This window comes from Gymnogyps californianus, chromosome 3 (assembly GCF_018139145.2).
Source record: "Gymnogyps californianus isolate 813 chromosome 3, ASM1813914v2, whole genome shotgun sequence".
NCBI lineage: Eukaryota > Metazoa > Chordata > Aves > Accipitriformes > Cathartidae > Gymnogyps > Gymnogyps californianus.
The window spans coordinates 70,461,609-70,487,010 of NC_059473.1; the positions used below are offsets into that span (position 1 = coordinate 70,461,609).

Sequence of the window (25,402 nt, forward strand, 5' to 3'; positions counted from 1 at the left end):
AGGGAAAAGTAGCCTTTGTTTAAAAGTGACTGTAATGTAAAATAATCACCGTTCAGGGTTTATTTGTAAACCAAGTCTTAACAATCTGTGCCTGCATTCCTTTCCTCATATTTAATAAAAACCTTATTTTTTTAATCCATGACCCCACGAATCACTTGTTCTGAAGATGAATGCCAGTACTGGGGACCCAAGTGTGTTTTTCCCAGTGATGAAGGAAAACCAGCTGCTCCCACCTTACTGAGAAGGGCTGGCTGGGAAGGACAGTCATGTGGCAAATGCACCCATGGGCAAACAGGCAGCAATGGAGGGGAGGCAGATGAAACCTGTATTAGGTACTGAAGCTGAGGATTGCATGAGCTAATAAAACCAAAGGGCAGAAGATGCTGTTTAAACATAACTTGCACTATAGCAGCTGAAGCAGCCCAAAACATAGAGACTGCAGCTCCCTGTACCACTGGAACAAGTTCTAGTTTTCATTTCTCTGATGAAAAAAGTTAGCTCCTAGATTTTAAAAACTATCAAGATCCACCAAATAAAACATATTTATAATGGTTCATAATTAAGGACTCTGTCCTCTAGATGTATAGCATTCCCCACAAGAGAAAACAGACTTGGATGTTCCTTTCAGGCAGCTGCTTTGTGAAAAAGTAAAGCTAGTAACATTAAATTTTGTTTTTGTGTTGGTTAGGTGCTATAGTTATGTCTGAACTTTTATCAGATGAGTGAGATGAGCTACCCATGTTATCCTAGCTATCCAGGGAAGCAAGAAGCCACTTCCCATGACACCACATAGCAGATCTGAAGGATGGCACAGTGCAGTATTAGGCCTGGGAAGCTGGGCAGGATGCCCCTCCTGCACCTCCCTCTGCAGCCACACAGAGTACCGACCAGCTAAAGCCACAGCTCAGCTCAGCCTTTGTTGGAAAGGTTGTAGGTAGCTACACCTCCATGTGGTCCACTGAGTCAGCACGTCAGAAAACCTGGACTCTCCAAACAACCTCCTCCTTGCTGCCAGCAACCTGTTTCAATTTTGCTAATAATCTGAAGTGTAAGGCAGTTTTTCCCACCCTGGTCTTTTAGGGAAATATTCTTCAGGAATAAGGTTTTAATTTATCTCTTTTAAGCAGCATTTTATTTTAAATTGCACACAGTGCAAATTGTTATCTCCTGTACCTATTAGCAATGAAACACAGCTCAGGGAGGGGAATCTCAGAAGGTTTGTCTTGTACTGTTTTCCCTTTGCTTTCCTCCCACCCTTGTGGAGACTGATGAAGAGATAAGCTTTGTACTTCAGGTTCCCCCAGTCCTGCCCTTTGTCATGTTGGTCCTTTCCTCCTGCCCTTTGTCATGTTGGTCCTTTCCTCCTGCCCTATGAAACACTTCAATCTTTCGCATATTAGCAAAAAACCCCACCAAAACAACTGAAAAAACTCTCATAACTATTAAAATCAAAACTACAGGATCCCCGCGACATCAAAGGCTGTCTATTGACCTTAGCATGCACTGGATAACAAGTTCCCAGTGAAGAGAGGAGCTGAAACCGGCTTGAGCCTCTCACTTCTCTGCCTACATATATAAAGACAGGGGCTTTAGATTTCTCCAGCAAAAAGAAGCCACTGACATAGAGCGGAGGCAATTTTTTGTTTCCCCATGTACTCTACACCACATAGAGAGGCTGCTGCAGCGTTGTGCACCACATGCTTTTCTGTTGTTTAACTCAGAAAAAGGAACTTTCAACAACTCCCTCCAGAACACTGGAATATTAGCTGATTAAATGCAAAATGAGCACAGGTTTAAAAAACTTTTTAATTTCAGTTTGATCTGCATTCCAAAACAATTCAAATATGTTCCATTTACTGTAAAAAAAAAGAGGCAAGTGTTTCAGAAATTTAATGCCAAGTTTAACCTGTTTCACTATACAGCACAAGCTTGCCAATTTGATGGCATAAAGTTTTTTTTTTTAAAAACACCCCCCAAAACTCTTTATTAACCTTTCATGCCAGAAATGTGCATTTTAGCTACGTTCAATTATGGACGCTACATTAATCCATCCAGCAGAAGTAACATCTGGACAGAGGTCAGGTAAACTCTACGCTTTCTCATAGTGGCGAACAGCAACCACATCACCAAAGGTGAGAGTCTGCAAGTCCAAGGAAAAGACAGGCACGTTAGATGCTGGACCATTTTCTGTAATGACTCAACACATATTAAGAAGTCCATGCTAGAGCAAGGCTGGTTTACATTATGTAATTTATAGAAAAACAAACTGGTCTAGATTATTGATATTTTAAATGAACAAGAAGCAAAACCTTAGTTATGGTTCCCATAATAAATGTAACTTTCTCCTTGCTACTTTCAAACCCAAGAAGCACATAATGCACATTTACAAGGCAACTAAAGTTAGGCTAGAAATGACTGTTTTTCTAATTTTCATGGATGTAATTTCTTAAATATAGCTTTGTTTTAATACAGATTTAACACTTCTTTTCCCAAAGCTGATCACACTGCAAGATGCACAATCTAAAAATCCAAGTCCTCTATACCCATATTCTATACTATTATGCATAGGCATATACTTGTATTAAAATAAATGCATTCTGTGCACTTATGTAGCTAGAACTACCAAATATTTTAGTCGCTGCAGTTGTGCAGAACACTAACTACAGTGTGAGAGTTTTGGAGGTATTTCCTGCAGTGGAACAGGGCATCTCACTGTGTTCAAATTCCAAAGGAAAAGGTTTTCTGTGTATGTGGGTACCTGTTTCCAAAAATCAAAGCATGTATTTTCCCTTGAATTGCTTGTCACATTGTGTTGCACTGACTGTATGCTTTAAGGTTTTAATTATTTGGAAGTCTCCATCTATACAGATACTCTCTGAAGTATTTAGAAAACAAGCTAAGCGGTTTTCTCCAACAACCAAGTCACATAGATTAGTATAGCTGAAGAGGTTTTATTTTTGAAAGTTACCACTCTGTGCCAAAAATAAGCATGAGAAGTGCCACCCTGGACATTAGATATAGTAACATACACCATTTATTCACCACATACTCCTGTTCCTGAAAAGTCAGGAAAAGAATGTGAATTTAAGACAAGACTTTTCTTCACATAATTGCTGTTTATTGTAGTTTTTAACAAGATAGGAGGAATAAACCCTTTATTATTAAATACGAAAATGCTATTACCTCCTGCAATATTGTAATTTTATTTTCCTTGGGAAATACTTGTTCTGTGTAATTAAATATTATTTATGTGGGCATATATAAAACAAGTTTTTAAAGAAATCTAAATTAGCACTGGCAACAGATCATTGCCTATATAATCAAGAACTTTGTATCTTTTTCAGCTCACCAGGATTTTTTTTTTTTTGCTTGAGCATTTACACAAACTCTAGAAAGAACATATACACTCTGGAAATCCACAAGCTGGCCTGACTAAAACCACTAGCAATTTTTCAGTTGTCAGTAAAACAAGACACAAAACAAAAATACTTGAAAAATCTCTGTTAGCTCTCCCCACCAATTAGTTTAAGGGTTTGTGTATGAGTAACACTATCTGTTCATAAAGCTTGAGATAAATGTAAGTGAGGAGTGTTAGTGGTGTGTGATGTGAGTGCTCAGTGAGCTTTATACTTACCATTACCATTTTGCCATCCTTTATTTCTCTCACAAAGTTTGTCTCTTTGCCGTCCCACTTCTGTACATGCACTAGCTTGTCTCCATCCAGGGTCACAACTGACTGTGAGATACCAAGAAACACAAAGACATTCATTTATTTGGGGTATTTGGGATTCTGCTCACACATGCAGCATGCACTATTCTATTGAATTCTCTTCAATAGATGGATGTGGATCTAGAATGATAAAGTAGTCCCAGCCACTTTAAAGCCAAGCCCATGAATCATCCTCGTTTTAAGCATGAGCTCCATACAATTCTTGTTTGTGTCAAAGGATGAAAAAAGTTGTTTCCTTTGAGTTCCAGTCTCACAAGAAACACTGTTTCAGATGTGCTTTGGGATAACGCTTATGTTAAGCCCCCAAAGATGCAGGGAAGAAGGCTTTTCCCCATTTCGACTGGAAAAAGTTATGCCAAATGATATTTGGATTGAAAGAAAAGTGGGCAGCTAACATAATTCCTCAACACTGGAAGGCAGACAGGGGGCTGGCAACGTAACACGTTGCTTCAGACAAGACATGGCGTAAGCGGGCAAGTAAGATGCAGCCTTGTCTTTTTTCCCTGTCCTTCACAGTGCTACAACTGTCAGTAGCAGAAGTTACATTTTTTTTTCTTTGACCCTACCAAAGATACAGCCTCGGGGGTGGGGAGGAAAAAGAGGAAAAAATAAGCCACTGCAGCCCAAGAGTTCACTTACTTTGCAGTTTCTATCATCGGGGGTAGTTTCATCAAATTCCTCTCCAAGTTTAAAGCTGATTTCTGTGTTTTTGAAAGTGCTTTGAGTCCTGATCACTACTTTGTCCCCCTCGCTGCTGATAATCACAGTGGGTTTAGTCACATTCCCCACCTGGCGTGTTGCAAACCCCACTCCTAGACCATCAAGGGAACAGAGAAATCCATCAGACATTCGGCTTTTTACATCTTTTTTGCCACACATCGAGGTGCAGAAATCTCTTCCCCCGCTCCACAGGTTTAACCTATCACAGTGAAATGCTACTTTCTGCTTCACTTGTGCCCTTATACCTAAAGTATCCATAGGTACTCCCCTCCCACAGATGTAGCTCTGCATCCTCCCTTACCTCCGAGCACCGTGACAGGGAACCTAATTCAGCAGCACGGCATGCCCAAGCAGCGCCGCGGAACAGGTGGCAATCGCTTCTGCTTCTCTGGGTTTCACTTCCTTATCATTCCAGCGTAATGATTTATTTTTTGTTTGTTTCCAGTTTATCTGCAGGCAGCATTTGCCCTTCTTTCATACGCTTTCCCTAAGCCGGGGGCATCTCCCGGAGCCTCTCCCCAGCAGGACGGCTCTCACGCAAACACCCCCTGGCCTCCCCCGGCTGAACGACCCCCACTAAATTAACTCTATTGACAAAGGCACAGCCGCCCAAACCTCCCCCGCCTCTGCGAATGCCTTACCTACACCTAAAAAGTGGGGGGCTTTTAAAATTTTTAATCTTTTTGGAGGGGGGGATGGTGCAAAATTCCGGATCCCCTGAACGTGCCGCTGCCGCCCGGCCGTACCTACCCAGCGCCTTCATGTACTCGTCGAAGTTGTGGCTGTCCACCAGCTTCCAGGTGGCGCAGAAAGCCTCGACCATGGCGGCCGGCTGCGGGTGCCGATAGCGGTGGCGGAGGCTGGCGGGGAGCACCGCTGCTGCCGCGCCGCTCCGCATTTAAAGCCGGCGCCCGGCGGGGGGCCGGGAGGCGGGGGGCAGCCGCGGTCCGCCCCCGCCGGCCGGGCCGCCGCCGGCGGGACGGCGCCGCCCCGCCCCCGCCGGAGAAGGGGCGCGGGGGGTCCCGGCCGGGTCACGCAGCGGAACATCGAGGGGGGAAGGGAGAGGGGCTGCCTCCGGCGACGGGACGGCAGCGTGTGGGGCACCTCTCCTCACCGGAGCCGCCCCGGGGGCTCCCGCCGTCCGCCCGCGTTGTTGTCCCTGTTAAAGTCACACGGGCAAAAAGAGAAGCGGGCACCAAACGTGAAATACTCTGCTGAATAAAAATACAGGATCGTAACGCTACTGCAGAACACCGGCTCTAAAAGCTTTCCCGTGAAGATTTTCAAGCCCGGTTTGGTATTGGCCAAGTACAGATCCCTTTCCCCCACCATCACATGGCATCTGTACGGATGCTGTCTGAAGCTGGCATTTGCTATTGCTGGCTGGAAGCAGGATCTTGCCTCCACAACTGGAAGCATTTGGAAACTAAAAATGAAGAAAGAAGGAAAAGAGCTTAAACCTGTTTCGTCTAATACGATTTTTCTTCTGCTGGAGAGGGAATGTTTTCCTTCTTCCAGTCGTTCTTTGAAATTCATTGAAGGCGCTAGGTAGTCATCTTGTCTCCTGAGTGTTTTTCAGAAAGCAGCCTGTCTCCGTGGGACAAGCCACGGTGTCGGCTTTTCCAGACCTACGGCTTGGATGGATTCCAGACTCGTGAATCTAGCTCCTCAGCTCTCGTAACAAAACTTGGGGACTAAGTGAAAGAGACTTTCTGTGATTTAGGAACAAAACTTCAACAATTTTCTACCTGGTCCAGCCATACAAAATATAAATAATTATGAATATTTTCCTAATATTTTTCAATTAGTTTTTGCATTTGTCATTTGCATTTCTTTCAGGCTCTTGTAGTATGGCACATTCTTTGGGTGGAGGGCAAGTGATGCTTCTGATGGGTTTTTAATTTAATTTGCCACTTTTTCACTTGTCCTCAGAAAGAATTAACCTCTCTCTGAATTAACCGCAGGAATATAATCCTAATTCCTTTTACCACACAACACAATTTTCATTAGTCTTGATAACCCAAGGGTATGAACTAGTGCATCTATTTCTCTTTAACCTTCCGTCTCCTCACTTTGAAGTAGAGAGAGAGACACAAAGCGCCCTCCTGCAGCAGCTCAGTTTATGTCTGACTTCTTCTGACCTGCACTTCTGAGACTTTTCAGCTAGTGCTCAGAAAGCCAGGGAGAGCAAGAGCATCACTTGAAATAACAGACTGCCAATTGTTGTTCCTGAGGCTGAAAGGAATCAAGTCCCTTTTTTTTGTCAAAGTTGAATAATGCTGTGTCTCCAAGTTTGCACAGAATACCAGCCTTACTGGTACGGTGCGTCTCATACGGATGTCCACTAACCTAAGGTCTGTAGTCAGTCAAACCCCCTACAATGAATGAGGAATATGCTTTGCGATTGACACTGTCATGGCATGGGGCACACGGGGTTGATATTGTGCACGGGTATCATCCGTGACTCCAGTTCAGTTTGGGAATTGTGTTTCCTCAATACAGTAACAGTATCAAGTATTTAGTAGTGTTCACCACCCAAAGCCAAACTCTGCAGCCACGGTCCCACTGGCACCCAGGCAGCTGACATGCAAGTACATGCAAGCTGACCTCGCTGCTCACCTACTTCATCCGAGATGCATCATATTAAATCCTAAATGATTTTACCAATATCCTTATGAGCTGACAGTGTCTCCTCTCCCAGTACTGACAAGACAGAGTTATCTGCTCATATAGACTCTGTTTGCAGAAGCCCTGGAGCCTCTGCTGATCCTTCTGGTGCAGATGTGCGCACAGAGCCCTGGGAGAGCTCCTTGCTCTCTGTGCTCACCAGGGCTTGCTGTGTAGAACCAGCCTCAAGGACTTTCTGTGATATAAAACTCCTGAAAGTGATTCAGTGCCACTGCTGGTAGCTGGACTCCAGGATCGTTCATAATTTAAGCAATCATACCCACACTGATGGCTCAGTTCTACCAGGATTTTGCAACATACTTAGCTAAGCCAAGTACCTAGTCTTAAGAGAAATATATTCTTTAACACTTTGCACCATGCTTCAGATGTAAAACAGGGTCTGCTAAAATGTTCACATTCCTTCTGCTGCTTAGATAGATTGCCAAAGTCATCACACCAGGTTTTATGATGGTGAGATCCCACCTGTCTGTGTTAGTGATGATTTGGGAGCAGGATAAATCAACAGTAGGAAATGTTACATTATTGACACCTTGTGGGGTGACAAGCCACAGCCAAAAATGTTTTCCATGGCATCTTATGCCCTATATTTGCTTGTGGATCCTTATGTGAGAGTTGTGTTAACGTCAACAGCTAGTACAAGTCATCCTGATCTATATAAATGCTTTGCTACGGCTGGAACGGAGATAGCAGTGTGAAATACACTGACCTGGTGTGCCTTTTAGGTTGCTGCACAAGAGACCAGCTTGGAGTTTCTTTTATGCTGTCAGCAGAGTTTGAAGGTTTTAACAGACTGCGTACTCCCCTGTAAAAAGCCTGTGTGATGAAAGATGTCTCTGGAGATTCCTCTCTGAACACACAGGGACTCATTCTCATTTACACTAAACTCTGTACACCACCACAGAGCAGTGTAAGTAGGCACATTTGCATTCTCTGTGCAAGGCCTGCTTGAAAGATGAAAATGCTGTGGCAAGACATCCCTGGGTAATAAGTAATCCTTGCTTCCAAAGGCCATCCAGGGTGAATGTGGGACTGCTCTAACCTTCAGCCTTTGAATACAGGACACAAAAACTGCTTTTGGCTACCTTTCCCCCCCGTTATATCCCTGCTTCCCATGCCCTCAGGCATTCAGAGAATGAGGCGCTCAGCCTCCTTCAGCCTTCGTTCAGTCTTTGAAAAAAACCAATTCACTTGTTCAGAAAAAAAAAAAAAAAAAGAGCACCACAGGATGGCCACCAGGCTCCTGTGGCAGAACAGTCTGACCAACAGGTTCTCTCATGTGTGGATTCCTCATAATCAATGTCAGGAACTGCTGAGCATGTAATCACTACAGCCAGTCACTAAGGGCTTAGTACTCTGGTTATGGAAATGTAGTGAAATTGGTGTGGCTAATGTTTGAAGTCAGGTTTATCTATCCTTCTGCCGTGTCCCTCTGTGGATCTAACACAGGAGGGGCACTCTTGCTACACCAATTCAGTTAAACCTATCCTTTCACCATCCTTGCAGTACAATAGCCAGGAATAATGTATTACTCTGTAGAGTTTGATCAGTAGTTAAGCGGATACTATGTTGTAAGACCTTCAGATAATTTAGTGATGACTGCATTATTCAAACATTTCTGTGTTTGGGGCAACGAAGCGCCTGCAACTGCAGAGCATCTTGTACCCATGTGTGCAACAATGGGTAGCAGTGACACCAGGGCCTAACTCCCCTGGTACGAAACCAGCTGTCAGCGCTCAAAGGCCTTTTAGGTATTGAATCCCATTGAAAGCCAACATGATTCATAACTCAGGCGTTTTGGTAATCTCTTAGCATTCTGAAACATATAGGGGGCTACTTTTGAATTAAGGAAATCGAAAATAATATGTAGCTGAAAGCAGAAGAGATTTCCTCCATTTGTGGACAGCAGACTAGGGTATTCTCAGCACACTTTAACCTTGTTTGAAGCCCTGCTGTGAATCTCTGTGCAGCTTTGCTCTCAGTGTAATACAGAAATGACCAGATTTTAGTATCTATTGTGTCAGATGGGATGATGTTGCCTCAGGGCTGAGTGTGATTTGATTTTTGGTGCTGCAGAAAAACCTAATGTCAAACAGGGCAGTAGAATGTCCTTAACTAGTGTCCTCTAGCTGTCTAAGAGATTTACTGATCCCCCTAATAAAAATAAACTATTTCAGTGCTGTCGGTGAGTCACAGAAAATCACTAGATTTACTCTATTGATGGCAGCTCTTTAGAAATCCCAGTTTAAACAAAAGAGATAAATGCCTTATGGAGAAGACACCCAATTATGCAGCTGCACAAGCAAGTGGTCTCAGAATGGCCCCAGGTACAAAGCAGCTGTATGAATCCAGTCTTGTGCTGCGTAAATGCCACGGGAAGGGCTTTGCTGGAACTGCGGACCAGACGATAGGCAAGGTGCAAGGTAATGCAGGCAGGAGCAGGGAAGACGTGTTTATACTGTATCCCTTCTAAGAGCATGGCGTACCTTAGGCAAAGTTTAGGAGCATGTTCAGCAGGCTTCCTGCCACTGTAAAAGCTCAACCAAAATAATGCCAGGACAGGCTAGCATTAGAGCACAAGTCATGTTAAGGTCTAATTCTGGTGTCTCTTGCTAATTGGTGAAATGAAGTGGTCTGTGATCATGCATTTCATTCTTGTAGATTCTCTCTTAGGTTACAAATTCGTGTGACATGAGATTAGGAAAGTCCTGGAAAGTAAATACCCGCTTATACCTCATTACCAACTGTTAGACATTTATTCGGATTGGTTTATGCTGAGAGGACAGCTGGTCTACAACGGTTTAAAGAAGAAAGCAAATACTACTAAATATCTCCAGGGTCTTCTCTGCTTCTAAAAGGCATTTGGGGGGTTGTTATCTGTTGTCTAATATTACTATATCTACCATTTAGAGGACTCAAATCAGACGCTCTCCTCAAAGAATTGGCCTGTGCTAAAGCCAGCCACCTTCCTGGCTCCCAGTTCTATTTATTGAAGATGCAGTTATTTTAACTGTGTACCATTAGGCCTTTGGTTATTTTATATTTGTCTTTCTTTGCTTTCTTTTGTGTTTAAGAGTAGAAAAACTATTTAAAAGCCTCTAAAATGTAACAGAAATGTCTGATACTGGGTGTCACTTACAATAGCTGTCTAGTTATTGTAAAATCAATACAAGAAATCAGCTTTCCAGACTTACAATTTCAGCATGGCCAAATGTAAGGTCATACACTGAGGAAGGAAGAAAGAAATACAGTCTTATAAATAAGCAACTGACTATTTCAGGGGTAATAATGACTCAGAGAAATTTAGAAGGCATATGAATAAGCTGAGCACACTAAGTTAGAATAATCCTTATGTGCATAAACAGAAAAATAGCACATAGGTTTAAGGAGATTAGATGACTTGCATTTGACTTGCTGCAACTGATTCTGGAAGACTTGTGTAGATTTGGTGTTCAGAGCAGCCCAGTGAGAATATTAGTGAAGCAGAAACACACTCTGTATTAAGGTCCAAGGATTCTGTATTATAACAGAGGTGGAGAATGATTTTTATAATCATCAATATAAATTTCACAGTATTGAATGTACAGGTGATCTCTAAATGTCGTATTCTCTTTCTGTAGCCCTAGTATACACCATGGAGGCTGTCTAACACTTAATAAGTGCGACTATTTGGAATTCAGTATAATCGATCTCAAGCTAAATCCTTGCAGCATAACAAAAGACAACTTTGCAGTCTGCAGGGCTGGATTTAACAAACTTTTGGAATAGCTCAGTGTACCTTCGTTCTGTTTGTCCATACTGAAGCACTCCATTTGCTGCGATATCCTGAAATCACTCTCAATACCAGATGAGATTTAGACAAAAAGTAAAATCAGTTTTGACTGAATTACAAATTTAAGAAAATAATTACTGAATTTGGAAAACAGATGCAAAGTAATAACTCAGCTCATTAACTACCTGCATTTGGATATTCCCAGGGTCCTCCTCTGTTCCACTCAGCTATGGACTGACAGGACAGAGTCACAGCCTGCTGGAGCCAGAAGTAATCCCTCAGATGCAGCTGGAGCCACACTCCTCTGGGATTGTCTCCTCTAAATAGGAATCTCTCATCTGGAGCAAGCAGTTTCCTCTGAAGTTCTGAACTAGCAGTGAGTTACAGGGAGTGTTAATGCACCCCCGAGAAATGTCTGAATTCCACAGTCTTGATAAATAATTTAATTAGGTTACCAATTTATGGGCCTGTTGTTGATGAAAAAATGCCTGACACAGATCAGGCAGAGGTGCTTTCGAAATGAAACCTCATGCTGGGTGACCTACATAGAATTACGCACCTAACTTGATTCATTCAAGAGTGCAACTATATCCCTGCTTTACATATTGGTTTGTGACCAAGCGTTGAGTCATTTCTGAGTTTTCATGAGTCTAAATACATAAACTTCCTGGAACACAAAATTCTAGAGCAAATTGAAGCATTGCAGGGTTAAGATAGCTGATTACTAGCTTTAAATAGGGACTAGTACCAAGACAAACTTGGGGAAAACTTCAGTCATCCCAGCTGTTTGGAGACAATCCCAGAGAAACAGAAATAAGAGTGGTCTCCTCAGTCTGGTATACAAAACTCCAGTCACTGGAAGTTAAGCCTAGAGAAATTTATATTAAAAATGAAGTGCATATTAGCTGTGAGGAGACTTAACCCCTTGACCAACTTTCAAACTGCCTTACTAGACTTTTCATCCCTGCGAGTTGTAAACTATGCTAACAACCACAGCTATTAGACATGATGCAGGAAGTAATTCAGAGAAGTTCCATATCCTGGATTATGCAAGAAATCACATGAGATGGTCACAATGGGCAAGTCTAAACCAGGAAACCTAGAAACACATCCCACTTGCTGAGTGTGGGTTCGTACTTTGCCAAATCCAGAGTCTACTACGGGAAAAGATGCAGATATACATAGAAAGGAAAATAGGTGTGTAGTCCCTGCCTGGATTATCACGGGACTCACTTTCTGGACTGTACTGCAGCAAGTGCCAGTGGCAAAGTATAGATACATCCACTATTCCTTTAATTCTGTACATCCATGTGTGCATATTTCAACAGATTTCCCCCTCAGTGTGGTGGTGGTAAACATAACCCATACCCTCTATGTATCACAAAATCCTTAACTAATCTTGTAATAGTTAAACAAGGCTTCTAATAGCATCTTCCTCCAGACCTTTGAAACTTTGAGCAGCTGATCAGTGCTGCAGACAGAGCTCAGAACATCCAGAGTCCAGAGCCAGCAGAGAGTGCAGGAGCAGGCTGACTCGCTCTCACCGTGACTGGCTCAGCTGTTCTGCTAAAAGAAGGGCTACGGAGAGGAAACAAGGCACAACTTTCACGCCTTTAACTCCATCTCATTGTCCTTTGTCTCCCCTGCCCTTAAATGTACTCCTTCTTACATGTCAGCATTTCATTTTATCCTTTATAAATTTACCTAGATGTTTCCACTCATAACAGCCCACATTAAAAGAAAAAAAAAAATGCAAAGTCAAGAGTTCAAAGGCTGTCTGAAAGAACATGCCTGAAAGAAACTTATTTCAGCACTTTCTTATATTGCAACACCATCTCTATTTGCATAATCACATGCTGGTTTTTTTCTAGAGAAGCTTTCCCTCTCTCAGTGCTCAAGACAAAGACTGTTCAGGGACTGGCTCAAGGCTCTTTAACGAGCCTGTCTGATATATAAGATCTCTACCCGGTACTTGCGTGGAGGAATAGCAATTTGTCCTTCTACCATCTCATTTTACGGAATATGGAGGCAATTGAAGAGATCAGTTTCTTACATTGGGTGTTTAAAGCACTAACAGTTGATGTTGGGCATAAGGAGGTGTAAGCTAGCGAAGCAAGGGGTGAGCACTGAAGAAAGGAAGTGAGTAGATGGATGTGAGCTTTGAACAGAGTTAGATGAGAAATTCAGAGGGATGGAAGGAACGGAATGGGATTGTTGAGCAAGTAGAAGATGGGTACAAAACTGGTGGGAGGAACAAGCAGGTTCAAAACCTGTAGCTCTCCCACGAATGCATGTGTGGCAGTTTTCCTGTTTGTCACTTAAAGGGCGCTTTTCTTCTGTGGTGCACAGTATTCCATTGCTCAGCCCCTGCTCTCTGCTGGAAGCTGGAGGTGGCCTAGGTGGCTGCCGCGGAAAGCCCGGATCCCTGGCGCACTGGGCAGCTGTCTGTGGGTGGCTGCTGGGCCATGGAGGTGCTGCCGGGGAACAGGAGGACGTGCAGGAGCGACAGCTGTGCTGGAGAGCAAGAAGTAACGTTATTGTGAATAAACTGCTTATTTAGCTGACCAGATGGATACTGGCGCGGTCCGTGTGGAAGGTGCCTCTGCGGGGAGTTCACCTGCCCTCCGCCGGCTGCTGCAGCTCAGCAGGAGCTGCCCGAGGGAAAAGGGCAGCACATTTCAAACCCGTTATCCCCCATGCTTTTGAAGACGCGGGGACTTCTGGCGTCTACGAGCCGTTTGGAGGCTGAGTCGCCGGGGCCGTTCAAAGGGCAGCGTCGGGCGGGAGCGGTTGGACGCAGCCGGGGAGGCCGAGGCCTGCGCAGCGCAGGCGAGCGGGCGGGGGCGCCCTCTACCGGCAGCACCCCGGCGCGCCCGGGGAGCCCCGTCCTCCGTCCCCCCGGCGCCGGGCGGCCGGGGCGTTGCCACAGCTCCCCCTCTTTTTCACGTTACGGTTCATACCGAAGGGGGGCCCAAGCTCTGCCATTTCCGAGCCCCTGCGAGCCGGGGGGGCGGAGAGAGGCGAGGCTGTGAGGAAGGCGAAGGCTCGCCCGCCTGTGTGCCTGGCGCGGGCTCGGGCGCCATCTTGTGCCCGCTGGGCGGGAAGCGCCCGGCTGCCGCGTGCCGCCGGCACGGCTCGGGGGACGGCCTGCCTGCCCGTCAGCCTGACGGCTGGGGAGCCGTCGGGGAAAAGGTGCTCGTGTCCCCTTAGGAAACTATGCGCATTATTAGAAAACTACTTGTAGAATACTGCTGGGGGTTAACAGCAGTTTACATGCTGCTTCTTTTTGTTTACCCTGCTGATACATCATTTATAAACGTGCCCAAGGAATCTGGAAAAAAAGTAAAATATATATAGGAAGGTTAAACGAGTCTCTCACAGATTAGCTTTTCTGTACATTGTATGATAAGCACTGGATTTACAGCATCAGTCACTGCACAACAGAGTCCCAGGAATAAAGCACTGGTAAGGATTGTCTAAATCCTCGCATCAGGGACCTTTACATTGCAGGCAATTGCTGAATATATGTTTAATCCAGAAAAGCTCACAGCACCCAGGCTTTGTATGAACAGCCAAAAAAACCATTTTCCATCAACCGTAAGTCTTGCATCGAAATCCGGAGATCTGGCGTTAGGACATGGCACAGGATGGGGCAGAGTGATGGCCTTCAGGCCTCCTGTCGTTCCCGGCCGTCTTGGGATATGAACTGGTCCCCACTGGGCTGAACAGGGAAATAAACCAAAATAATAAAATAAAATAACAGCTCTCAGCATTTATTGATAATTACTATCCGAAGTAGAACAGCTTCAGGTGGTGAAGATGAAACTGAGTTCTCCCTAAAAAAAGTCAAAACCAGTCATCTGTGGCGATATTGGCACCCTAGCCCAAATTGCAGAGCGGGCATCTAAAGCTGAGCAGGCTGCAAGCCAGACACCTGTTTTATGACAGAGTTTACAAGTTGAAAATGCTTTTGGCTAGTTCACCCCTCAGTGCCCAAGCCCGGCATCTTTCCTTTGCCCAGGCAGTGTGAGTGAGTTTCCACTGAGAAGTATGGACCTCCGAACCAGAGGCAATGCGCTCCTGCTGACTGGGCGAGGAAGTAGGCTACAAGGGCCAGCGGGAAGTAGTGCCGCACATCTCCAGATGGCAGCCCTGTGGAGTGGGGAAGCTTCAGCTGGCATTGTTTTCCCAAGCTTAGGTAAGCCATTGGAGCAATGTTCTCAGCAACACGAGACATCTCCTGTTTGCCATCACCCAACTTTCTGAATACACAGAGACACCAAGGTACTGGACCCTTAGCAAAACCCTTGAATTGAACGTCTCAGATTAGCTGGAGACAGTCTATCTCTCACCAGGCCAGCTCGCACCCTCTTTGCACTTTCACTCTCAAGCAGCTGCCTCCCAGCTGCTTTTGAGGTCTCTTCTTAAACTGTCTCCCTCCACTTACTTGCACAAACTACCTGGCAGGCTGAAGATCCCACTAGATGGCAGGACAGTTTAAGCCCTTGCTATTTCTGCCCAAATCACTTCAGAGCAAGTGCCCTGGGACCCCAGTGGGGTCAGCCCCACTGGCCTGTGCTATGTGGACCCTGGGGAACCCACACGCACCACGGTGGGTCTGGGGCTTATGCTTGCTGAGCACAGCAAATACAGCCTGTGCCAAACCAGTGGAGAAATCCATGCAGAAATCTCTGTTCAATTCCTTTTCATGGGCTTTATCACACGTAGAGCGCCAGCAGATAGAAGAGAGGAATACGAACTAGTCCTACGTAATTTGCTAAATCTTGAAGTATTCCTCTTTGTATGTGTGATACATAAAGGATATTTGGAATACTGATGGTAAAGCGTAGTTTAAACCTCTTCTAGCCACTGCTCTGTTGTAATTTTTAACTAACTAATGCAAGTGCAGTTACATTATTTCGTATTGTCACCATTGTATGAAAGCTGCACAACAGAGAAGTGGCCACTGTGGGTCAGATCGTACGTCCATATAATTAAATACAATGTCTTGGATAGTGCAAACATATATGATGTTTCCACTGACTAGCCTCCTTGCCTCCAAGCATTTGTGTTCATGGAGTTTCTGAGTTGGGAGAAATCTTCTGTGTGATTAGTAACTCATGACTTAAAACTAAAGTTAGATACAATTCACACTGTAGTTAGTATAAAACCTATCTTTGTCTTCAGTGACAACTAGATCTGGCCTGTACGTTGCTGTACTATCAATTATTTGGAAACTTCTTTTAAAATATACCACTTACTTTGCGAACTGCTTTGCCACTCATTTCATCCGTCCAAGCTCAGCCTATGCAGTATTATACCAGAATGATGGTATATGGCACAGGTGGAGATAGCTGTATGAAGAATCATAGCAAATAAGCTTCATTTTAAAAAATGCTTAATTACTTCTCTTAATCTCTCTAAATGAGAACATTCTAATAATCAGTCCCCTACCTCAAAGCCTATTTAGTCCTTTATTGCATTCCAGATAACAAATTGAACTTTCCTGTCTTATAGCAACAAAAGATGCACCTCAGCACGTTCATCCACCTCTTACATAAAGCCTCTGATGAAAGGCTGACCCAAAGAAAATTACCTTCTTAATGACATCTGGAAAAGATTGAGGCCAATTTTCTGTATATTCAAAGTACCCAAATTGTTTTATATATGTACAATGACATTACAAGGGTATTTCCTCCCTTTTTTTTTTTTTTAAATATGCAGAGTGGCTAAGAATGAATAATTGCTTCATTAAGTTCTAAAATTTGGAGAGAAAAAAGTTACCTTTTTTGCTTGGTACTAAAATGAATTTCTTTGCTCTATAAAAGCCCAGGATAGTGCTGTAAGCTGATGAAAAAGATGCTATTGCCTGTGCCACACTTGCTGGAATGGAAATTGGGATTAATGCATTATAATACTAGATTAGCCTTAATAGAAGTTTGCCGCCGTAATTTATCAAGGTAATTAAGTATGTACCTAATCTTAGGCACTAAGTAGTTCTATTGACTTCTCTGAGAGTAGTCTGCATTTAAAGTTAAGCATGTTTTAAAATACTCTGCTGATTCAGGGCCATAACTTTGTTACTCTGTGGATTAAGAGAATGTGCTGTCATCAATTACCTATTAGCTGAGCTAATGGGAGGGTGGTATAGCCTGGATAATGGTTGAAACTGGATAAACTGGCTCAGTGAGAAACATATTCAGAAGCACTTAATTTGCTCTTTACAGGCTCAGCCAAAGTTTAGTAGGACTATTACCTATCTTCAAGATACTAACAAGAAAATGAACCAGAGCTTTCCCAACTTTAGCTGTGCTTAAGATAGTAACCCTGCCTAAACCCCAGACTACTGGACAGCATGGCATAGAGACCCCCAGACAGCTCTTAAGGGGCTAGCTCCTGTCTGGCTGAGTCAAGCGTAAAATTCTTCTGGACCAAAGTTTATATGGCACAATGTCTCCCACACCAACCAGTGTTTGTGGTTCTGTTTATACTGGTCAGAAATATGCAGCTGGCTCAGAACTGGAAAGGTTTATTTGACAAAATCCAGGGCATAACTAGATATTCCTCTTCTATATCTGAACTAACTACAAAACAGCTCTCTCATGCAGCCTAGACTAATAATTGTTTAGACACAAACTGTACATGCATGTGGCAAAGTATGGTGTTTCTGCATCTGTAACTTGGTTAATCTACAACTAGATAATAGACAGACAAATGAGGATTGTATAATATGTGACCCACATACAGATCAAAAATGTTCATCCTGCTTTTAACTGAGTTGCATTTTAAATCTTCCTGTTAGTCTTTACTTCTTATGCAGTTTTTCTAATTTTCTGTTAAAATTCTTCTTTCTGTGCAGTGTTTTCTCAATGACAGGCTCATACAGCTCAAGTACAAAGTAAGCACCAATTTTCCAGTGTTGAGCACTCTGACTAATTCTAAGCTGTACGTCTGTGAGCAGTTAACTCCATGTGTGTATATAGCTGTGGAATGGTTTTTATAAAGAGTTTAGCACATGAATAATTTGCTAAATTCAGCTGGTTCATAATTGATGTTTTAATAGTAAAAAAACTTCAAAGCATTTTAGGCTAACAAAATACGTACTTTAAGTATCTATTCCTGTAACCCAAATTTCAGTGTCTGTATTCTGTAAGAGAAGAATCTAAATATATCCAGTGCTTCAACTGTGAAAGAAGAGAATTCAATATAGGCCATGACCCAGAAGAGCACTTTAGCATATGCTCCACTTAAAGCATATAAGGAATTCTGTTTCAGCAATACTCAGCTACTTGATTTCCATGGGATCATTTTAACTTCTTAAAATTGAACAATTTTATGTACTGTGATGCTATAAAGGAGGTTGGTATACGAGAATGGGACTGCAACCCAGAAAAAGAGTGTGTACCACAAATACAGTTAGCTCCGAGGCCCTCCCCACTGCGGTTTTCAACTCTGGTCCTCCAGTGTCAACTAGTTCAGTCTCTCAGACTTTCTTAAGCCACCTGTTTTGCTCCAGTGGAGTAAGTTATTCTACCTTTCCAAACCTGAAAGTAATTTTGGGATGTTGCACTTGTTAAATGAATACAGGTAGGTGGAGGGAACTGTCAGTTCAGTTGGATGAAACTGAATCCTTTACCGAATGGTCACCAAAAGACAGTGCATGAGTAAAGGCGCAGTAGGAACGTTAGGTGTGCAGAGAGGCCTCTTACAAGCTCTCTGCCAGCTATAAAATACACAAATATTTTATAGATGGAATACCGGTCAAATGCAGAATGTACCCATCAGAGATGCTTCCTCCATCTGGCTACAGCCCAGCAGAGAGATTGTGTGGGCAAATAAAAGCATTTGATTGTCAGTGTTGGTTAGGTTTCAAGAAGTACATAAATGGCTGCTGCCCTAGGCTGCAGTAAAGGTGCATGTCTGTACCTGAATCTTTGGTCTCCTACAATAAGGGAATGAATGGTAAGTATTTTTAGGAGCATGACCTCCATAACAAAACAATTCCTTTCAGCAGAGAAAAACCTTTGCTTAAAAATCTTTGTAAAAATCACAATGATTGAAACATCTTCATGGTCAGCAAACAATAAAGCAAAAACCAGATGAAATAAAAGAAGTATGTATTATGGGGTTTTAAGTCTTGTCATACAGGAGAAACATCAAGGAATCAACAGCAGACAGAAAAGGTGATAGCTATTTAATTTCCACAGTGAGATTAAACAATTTTAATCACTTGCAAACATGGCTATTTTAGATACACATGAACAGCTACAATATTCAGCCTGAAAACAGAAATGACAGAAGTGGCAAGACTGCTAAGAGTGGGAGAACTGAGATGATCTGCCATAATCAAATAGAGTTTAAAGAGAGTTTGAAAACAAACATTGGTGTTTAAGTAGTTTACAAAACCTTTTGGAGACAGGAGGAGGAGAGAAAAAAATTGTTTCTTTTTTTATTTCTCACACCCATCTACATATGCCTAATGAGAACAAAAATCTCAGGAGATAAATTACAGATAATGTCTGTAATCTAATATATACTTAATATCATCTTAAGGTGGGGAGAGTGAATACACCTCTGTGTCAGAGAGAAAGAAGCTATTTTGGGAAATTAAGAAACAGGATTTTTATTTTAAATCAATCATTAGTTGGTGGTACATCTGCTAGGTATATTAATTGAAACTGTCAAAGAAGATTAGTTAGGATGAATACTATAACCATGAGAAAACCCAAAACAAGAGATACATTCTTTAGTTCTCTTCCCATTTGGATGTGTAGAGCATTGGTTTTGAAGGACAACAGTAGAAAAAAACAGTAGTTCCACGTTAATGTCATCTAGGTACAAGTGTGTTGCAAAATATTGTCTGTGCTGCTAAAATTGCTACCACACTTCAGAAGGGGTGACACAGGGAAACTGGAAAGTCTGTCGATGGGTTTCATTAATCCAGCAGTCCTTAGGTGTTAGGAATCATTGCTTTTTCCTTCTGCCTCTTGACTTTCCAGCAAGGCTTTGGATGATGGCACTTCTCCACCCTCTGCTCCTTCATCTAAAAAAAGACAGAATTAAACATTTATACCACACACATTCTCAGAGCTTTTTTAATGCAGCCAAATATTTGGGTTCACTGATCATCTCTGTTTGGATTAGCTCTTTCTTACCACACTCATGGGTGCTTTAGAAAGAGAGATTAACTCGAAAGATAAAGAACTTGCAGAGGCATCTTCCAAAAGCAATTGCCTATTGGTGTTGATTTGCCTGCCCCTTGCACATGTTGATCAATGTGCATTTGGTTGTAAGAAACAGATTGGCGATAACTTTTTATTATTGTTATTCTTTTTTTCTGGGTCATTTCCAAAGTCAAGTTAGAATATTGCATTCCTCTGAGCATTACTTGGTTCCAGGTAGATAACATTACAGTTTATGAATATGCCAGTTACCTGGCTGGCCTTCTCTGCCAAGAAATACCTAGGAGAATTCACCCTGTCTTCACAAGATGAGGGGATTTTTTGTTACTCTGATTTGGAAGCTCACTCTTCCATAGGTTAGAGTTGAATGCTTACATGACTAATATAAGTAAAAGCTCCCCAGCATGCGTGGTCATTAGATGAAGAGTTCCACACTGTCGCTTTTGATGCTTAAATTCTCTGAGAAACAGGAACTCCTCTTGCTTCTATTCCTTTGCAAAGCATAATCATTTTCACGCTACCTTCAAGTTTCACATGGCATTACCAGTGCTAACAGAACAGTTTGTATACCCAAATCTAAGACAGCCCATAGCTTTTGCGGGTAAGGAGAGGTCTGCTCAGCGCATCTGGCTGTACTGTCTTCCACTTTAATAGTTGTAACCTAAGGGGTACATTTTCAGCTATTTGCCCTGGAGACTTGCTGTAAAATATCATGAACAGCCAAAAGATTTATATATCTTGGTCTCTACATATCACAGCAAATATATAATGCTGTACACAATTCAACAACTAAAGCTCTTGGCAGAAACCGCTTGATGTTGTAAGTCTGCTCAGAGGTTTGGAGGCTTCGGAGTTTTATACTGGTAAATGAAGAACTGAGTTATTTGACACCCTTCAGCATTATGTAGCACAGCACTGCTGAGGAAAGGGAGACAGAGCAATCTCCTCTATTGGCTGTTTCTGTGTGGGGTTGGATGTCTAATATTAGTGGAGTCTTGCAGACAGAGTAGAGGAAGACAGTTTGTTAGAGGAAATCTAATCTCATAGTTGGTAGCACTTAGGTGTGCAACAGGTGCTAAGCTGCTGAGTGTTATCAAGACAGTTATACACAGTCACCTAGAAAAAATTCAGCAAACAATAAAGGTTATTGGCAGAATGGTGCCCTAACGCAGATTACCAAATGTGGGAGACCAGTGTAGACTCTTTGCTCTCAGACTTCTTGCAGACTCCTCTTCAACCTTTGGATCACCAGTGACACCAATCAACTGTTTAACATGGTTCCAGTATGGCCTCCCACCAGACCACCTGTGGAATGTCTCAGCCCTCCAAAACTTATGGGCCATCAGAGGATGATCAGACAGGATACAGATGGTCTTCATTTCAGAGTTAGCCTCTGAGATAAACAGCTGGTGCCAAAATCTCTCCTGTCCATCTCATGAGAACGTTAATTTGGTGCAGCTTGCAGAGTACATGGAAATTTATATCACACAGCTATGATCCTTGTATATTCATAAAGAATAAAGCAAAGTCTCTTTTCTCTTCTAAGCCAGACAAAAGGTATTAGCACATCCTGTTCCTGACCTTTCACTATGACAGCAGCTGACAGTATTTTAGAAAGAGAGGAAACACATGATCCGATGAGCGTTAGCTAAATTTGAAGCAAGATGGAGAGAGTCCTCACCATTTCCCATAATCTTCACTAACTCTTTCAGAGTAGAAAAAAAATAGGGCATATTTTATATGGTTACATGTTCCATCTTCTCCACTTTTCTCATTTATCCAACTTCTTTGTTCTGAGCTGGAAATGGCTTTCATTTTTTTAACAACTTACTGTTAAAGCCAGAAACAGGCAAAAAGAGATGCCTGTTAGAGCCCCAAATGTTTCACAAACACAGTTTCCCTGTCACAGCATTTGAACTTCCAAACTTTCTTTCCATTTTGATGAATTCTTCTCGTTTTGCTTGCTGTCTCATCAGAAGTTTAACTTACAACACAATGAGGCTGTAATTCCCATCTGATATTTGTGGAATTCCCAACCCCAAAAAGCATCCAAGCAGTCAGAGTGGACCTAACTGTATCTTGTATTCATTTCCTATTATTACTACTGCAAACTGCTGATAATGGAAACTGCTCCTTCCAGGCATGCTCTGGCACATCTATATGTCAATGACAAAAGCAAATGATAAATCCATGCTCTTAATTGTTCTTCAAATCCTGGCAGTGCTGGTCCTTGTATTTGTAAGAAAGCATCAGTATATTTCGCTAAAACTAATGTAGCTGTGTTTCATTTCTTCTTCTTAATGCATTGGATGGGCACCAGGAGGGGAGGAATATTCTGTCTGGAGGGCTAAGTACTTATTTTATGCTGTGCTGTAACATTTCTTTTAACAAGACTTTCACTTTTTCATGTTTGTTTTTGTCCGGGGAAAAAAAAAAGATCAAAGAGAAATTTTGCATGCTTTAAAAAGTATATTCTTTCCAACTACTAAACTTTCCAGAGGCCAAAATGAAACAAGCGTGAGGAACTTATCTACAGCTGTTGTATTCTTTTGTGCTTTGTTTAACATGGTTAACATGGTGCATCTCCCTCAAGGTTCGCTGCTCTAAACAATACAAAGGTTAGTTACACATAATGTAGCTATGAGTATTTCAGTGGGTTGGACTGGTCACTTCAGTTCCACAGCTCCTGACACTAACAACAATATAAATTCCCATCTTCCTCCCCTTTGATAAGGGAAACAGTTCTCTCCTGCTGGAGCCTGACCGTGCCAAGCAGAAGAGCTATTTGGAGTAAAAAAAACCATAATATTTGAAAACCAAAGCATTAAATGTTAAGTGACTGTCTGTACTTTGGAATGGATTTCCAGTGCTCCAGTCACACACACCAGAAGGAGAAAATCTGCAGGGACATACTTTTCATATTCCTAGGGAAAAATCTCTCCTTGAAACAAAGGAGTTTTAACTGGACTCACAGGGCTCCCAGTTTTTCTTTGAATGTACTCTGATGCTGTGCCCGCTGTCCTTCCCACGTGCTCTTCCAGATTCTCCCAGTTCCCCTCACTACTGCCCTGCAGCCTGAGGGTATCTGACCTTGTTGTCTTTCCCTTTGTTTCTTTATGTCCACCCTCTCTCCTTCATAAATCTTTGTGCTTTCCTTTTGCAAAAGTAATGCCTCCTTCCAGCACCCATTCAGATTCTTATTTTCCTCTCTTTCCCAGGTTCAAGCCAGGATGTGGTCATTCAGTCCCTTCTCACTCCTCCTGGAAATGTTCTACCTGCCCAGCAGTCCTTCGATGGGCCCATGTTGGGTTTAGATTACAGAACCCCAAATACATGAATATAAATTAAATCACCAAGCAAGAACAACTTGTAATCAAAGGAATCTGCCCCCCCCCGCAGCCTTTATGGTGCTTTAGGAGGCTGTAAACTCAACATCCTGTAATTGCTTCAGGCAACGTACAAGCAGGACATGCATCCTCGGAGCCTGGGAATCCCTCCTATAATCTGCTTCGGTTCAGATTCATGGACCCTCCACTCCTCAGCACAGGCCTGCCTCCCGCCATGCTGCATCCACACCATTGCTGCTCCGGGATATGGGACCACCAGTTGCGGTGGCATTTGTCACAGCAGCAACAGTGATGGGCATGAGAAGAAAAAATTACTTCCAAATCAGAACCTAAAAAAGTAGGGGCAACCCATGCTCAGGGCCAACCTATAATTCTCACTTCATAGGCATTAGAAACTGGATTTTTCTGAATCTGAAAATCCCCCTGAAATCCCCCTGAAAGTAAAAAGAACTCAAATGTAAAGCTGGTGTTAATTAGACCTGTGCTAAATCAACAGAGCACCTTATCAAATTAAAGGACATGGCAAAATAGGACACCGGTCTCAGATAGCAAAGTTGAAAGCCTACTAGCAGGAGTAAATCACTGTAAATGCTACTCTTAATGTATATGCTTGAGTTAGGATAGCTGTAATTGGATTAACAGCGCAGCTTGCTGTCTTGTGCTAAGTTATCTCAGTGCAGAAGTAGACCCTAATTTATAGCTGGGTGATGGTTTTCCAAGCTGCCCAGCAATGCAACTGTGTTTGCTCTTCCTCAGGGGAACTGGAATTCAGTTCCCAGCACCTTTCCCCAGGCTGCTGAACACTGAATCTGTGGGTGGATATGGCAGACTTAGTCTGGGTTAAAATTAACTTGTCTTATCAGGAGGTACAAGTGGTAACTGCTTAGGAAGGTTAAATTTAATCCTAAATGGAGAAAGAAATATTAGTATTGACATCAAAACTGCATGGTGGCAGAAGCCTTAAGGAGAAAGCAAAGGACGACTGCATAGAAATGTCAATTTCTTAAATGTGCAGCCATTACCTTCTGAAACAGAGAGCTCAGCCAGTTTGTGTGGCAGGTCTGAAGTCCCAGCACCAGCAGGAGAGCCCAGAATATCTGGTAAGGCGTTCCGGCGGCCTGCCCGTCCTGATGCTGCAAAATCTGTGACCACAGGCTCCACATCAGTCATTGCTGACTCCTTTCCTCATAGCAACATCTGCATATGGAACAAACATAAGAACAAAACAGCTGTAGCCCAGATGGATGCTAATCACCTGCTCAACAATACAATAGCCATAGGCTTTGCCCAATGGGTCTTTTGTTATTAAAAGCCATATATTTCAATACTGAGTGCTTAAGCTTTATTTGTGCCCCAGAAGAAGATAAGAGAATCTCTGTGCATTTCCTTATGTTGCCATTTGCACATCAGACTAGCACAATGAACAGCTCTGTACCTACAAGAAACGTGTCGATAAGGTCAGCAACAGCCCTTTCTGCCAGCCACTTGTATGTCTTTTTATGACCTGATCCCTCCTTTTAAGTGGTTTTGCCATACAGCTACTCGGAAGGGAACTGAAACTCTATTTTGTCATACTGTCTCTATGAAGCAAAGCATGTTTTCTTTATTATGAATCTTGTTTAGATTCTTATTTAGAATCTTGTTAGAACAAACTCCTTTCACAGAGGAGCAAATTATACAGAAAAGACATCTCAAAAACCAGACTAAAACTCTTCATAAAATTTCTTTATCCTGCAGATATCAAACCATTTGTTTTCCTCTGCTCCTTTTTAGCTTGGTTTAACCTCAGCTTGTGCATGTGATTTTTATCTAATAAATAATTGAATCCTGGAAATAATAGAACCACCAGTGCTCGGCTCCCTCCATCCCTGTCTCAAAGCCCACTGAATTGAATGGGAAAACTCCTGCTGACCAAAATGGGCTTTGGATCAGGCACAAAGGTGTTTGGAGGATCACACCCCAGGGT

General features: G+C 42.7%; 2 protein-coding genes across 2 annotated transcripts; both read right to left on the reverse strand.

The window, feature by feature from the left end:
* Window positions 1–1,786: 1,786 nt before the first annotated feature.
* FABP7 (fatty acid binding protein 7) lies at window positions 1,787–5,289 on the reverse strand. The gene is made up of 4 exons (XM_050893866.1): window positions 5,201–5,289; window positions 4,370–4,542; window positions 3,635–3,736; window positions 1,787–2,140 (listed from the first exon to the last, which is right to left on the reverse strand). The coding sequence occupies exons 1-4, from the start codon at window positions 5,271–5,273 to the stop codon at window positions 2,090–2,092; spliced, it is 399 nt and encodes a 132-aa protein (XP_050749823.1). The 5' UTR covers window positions 5,274–5,289; the 3' UTR covers window positions 1,787–2,089.
* Window positions 5,290–19,097: 13,808 nt separating this feature from the next.
* PKIB (cAMP-dependent protein kinase inhibitor beta) lies at window positions 19,098–24,624 on the reverse strand. Its single transcript, XM_050894683.1, has 2 exons — window positions 24,459–24,624; window positions 19,098–19,950 (listed from the first exon to the last, which is right to left on the reverse strand). The coding sequence occupies exons 1-2, from the start codon at window positions 24,604–24,606 to the stop codon at window positions 19,865–19,867; spliced, it is 234 nt and encodes a 77-aa protein (XP_050750640.1). The 5' UTR covers window positions 24,607–24,624; the 3' UTR covers window positions 19,098–19,864.
* Between the last annotated feature and the right edge of the window lie 778 nt (window positions 24,625–25,402).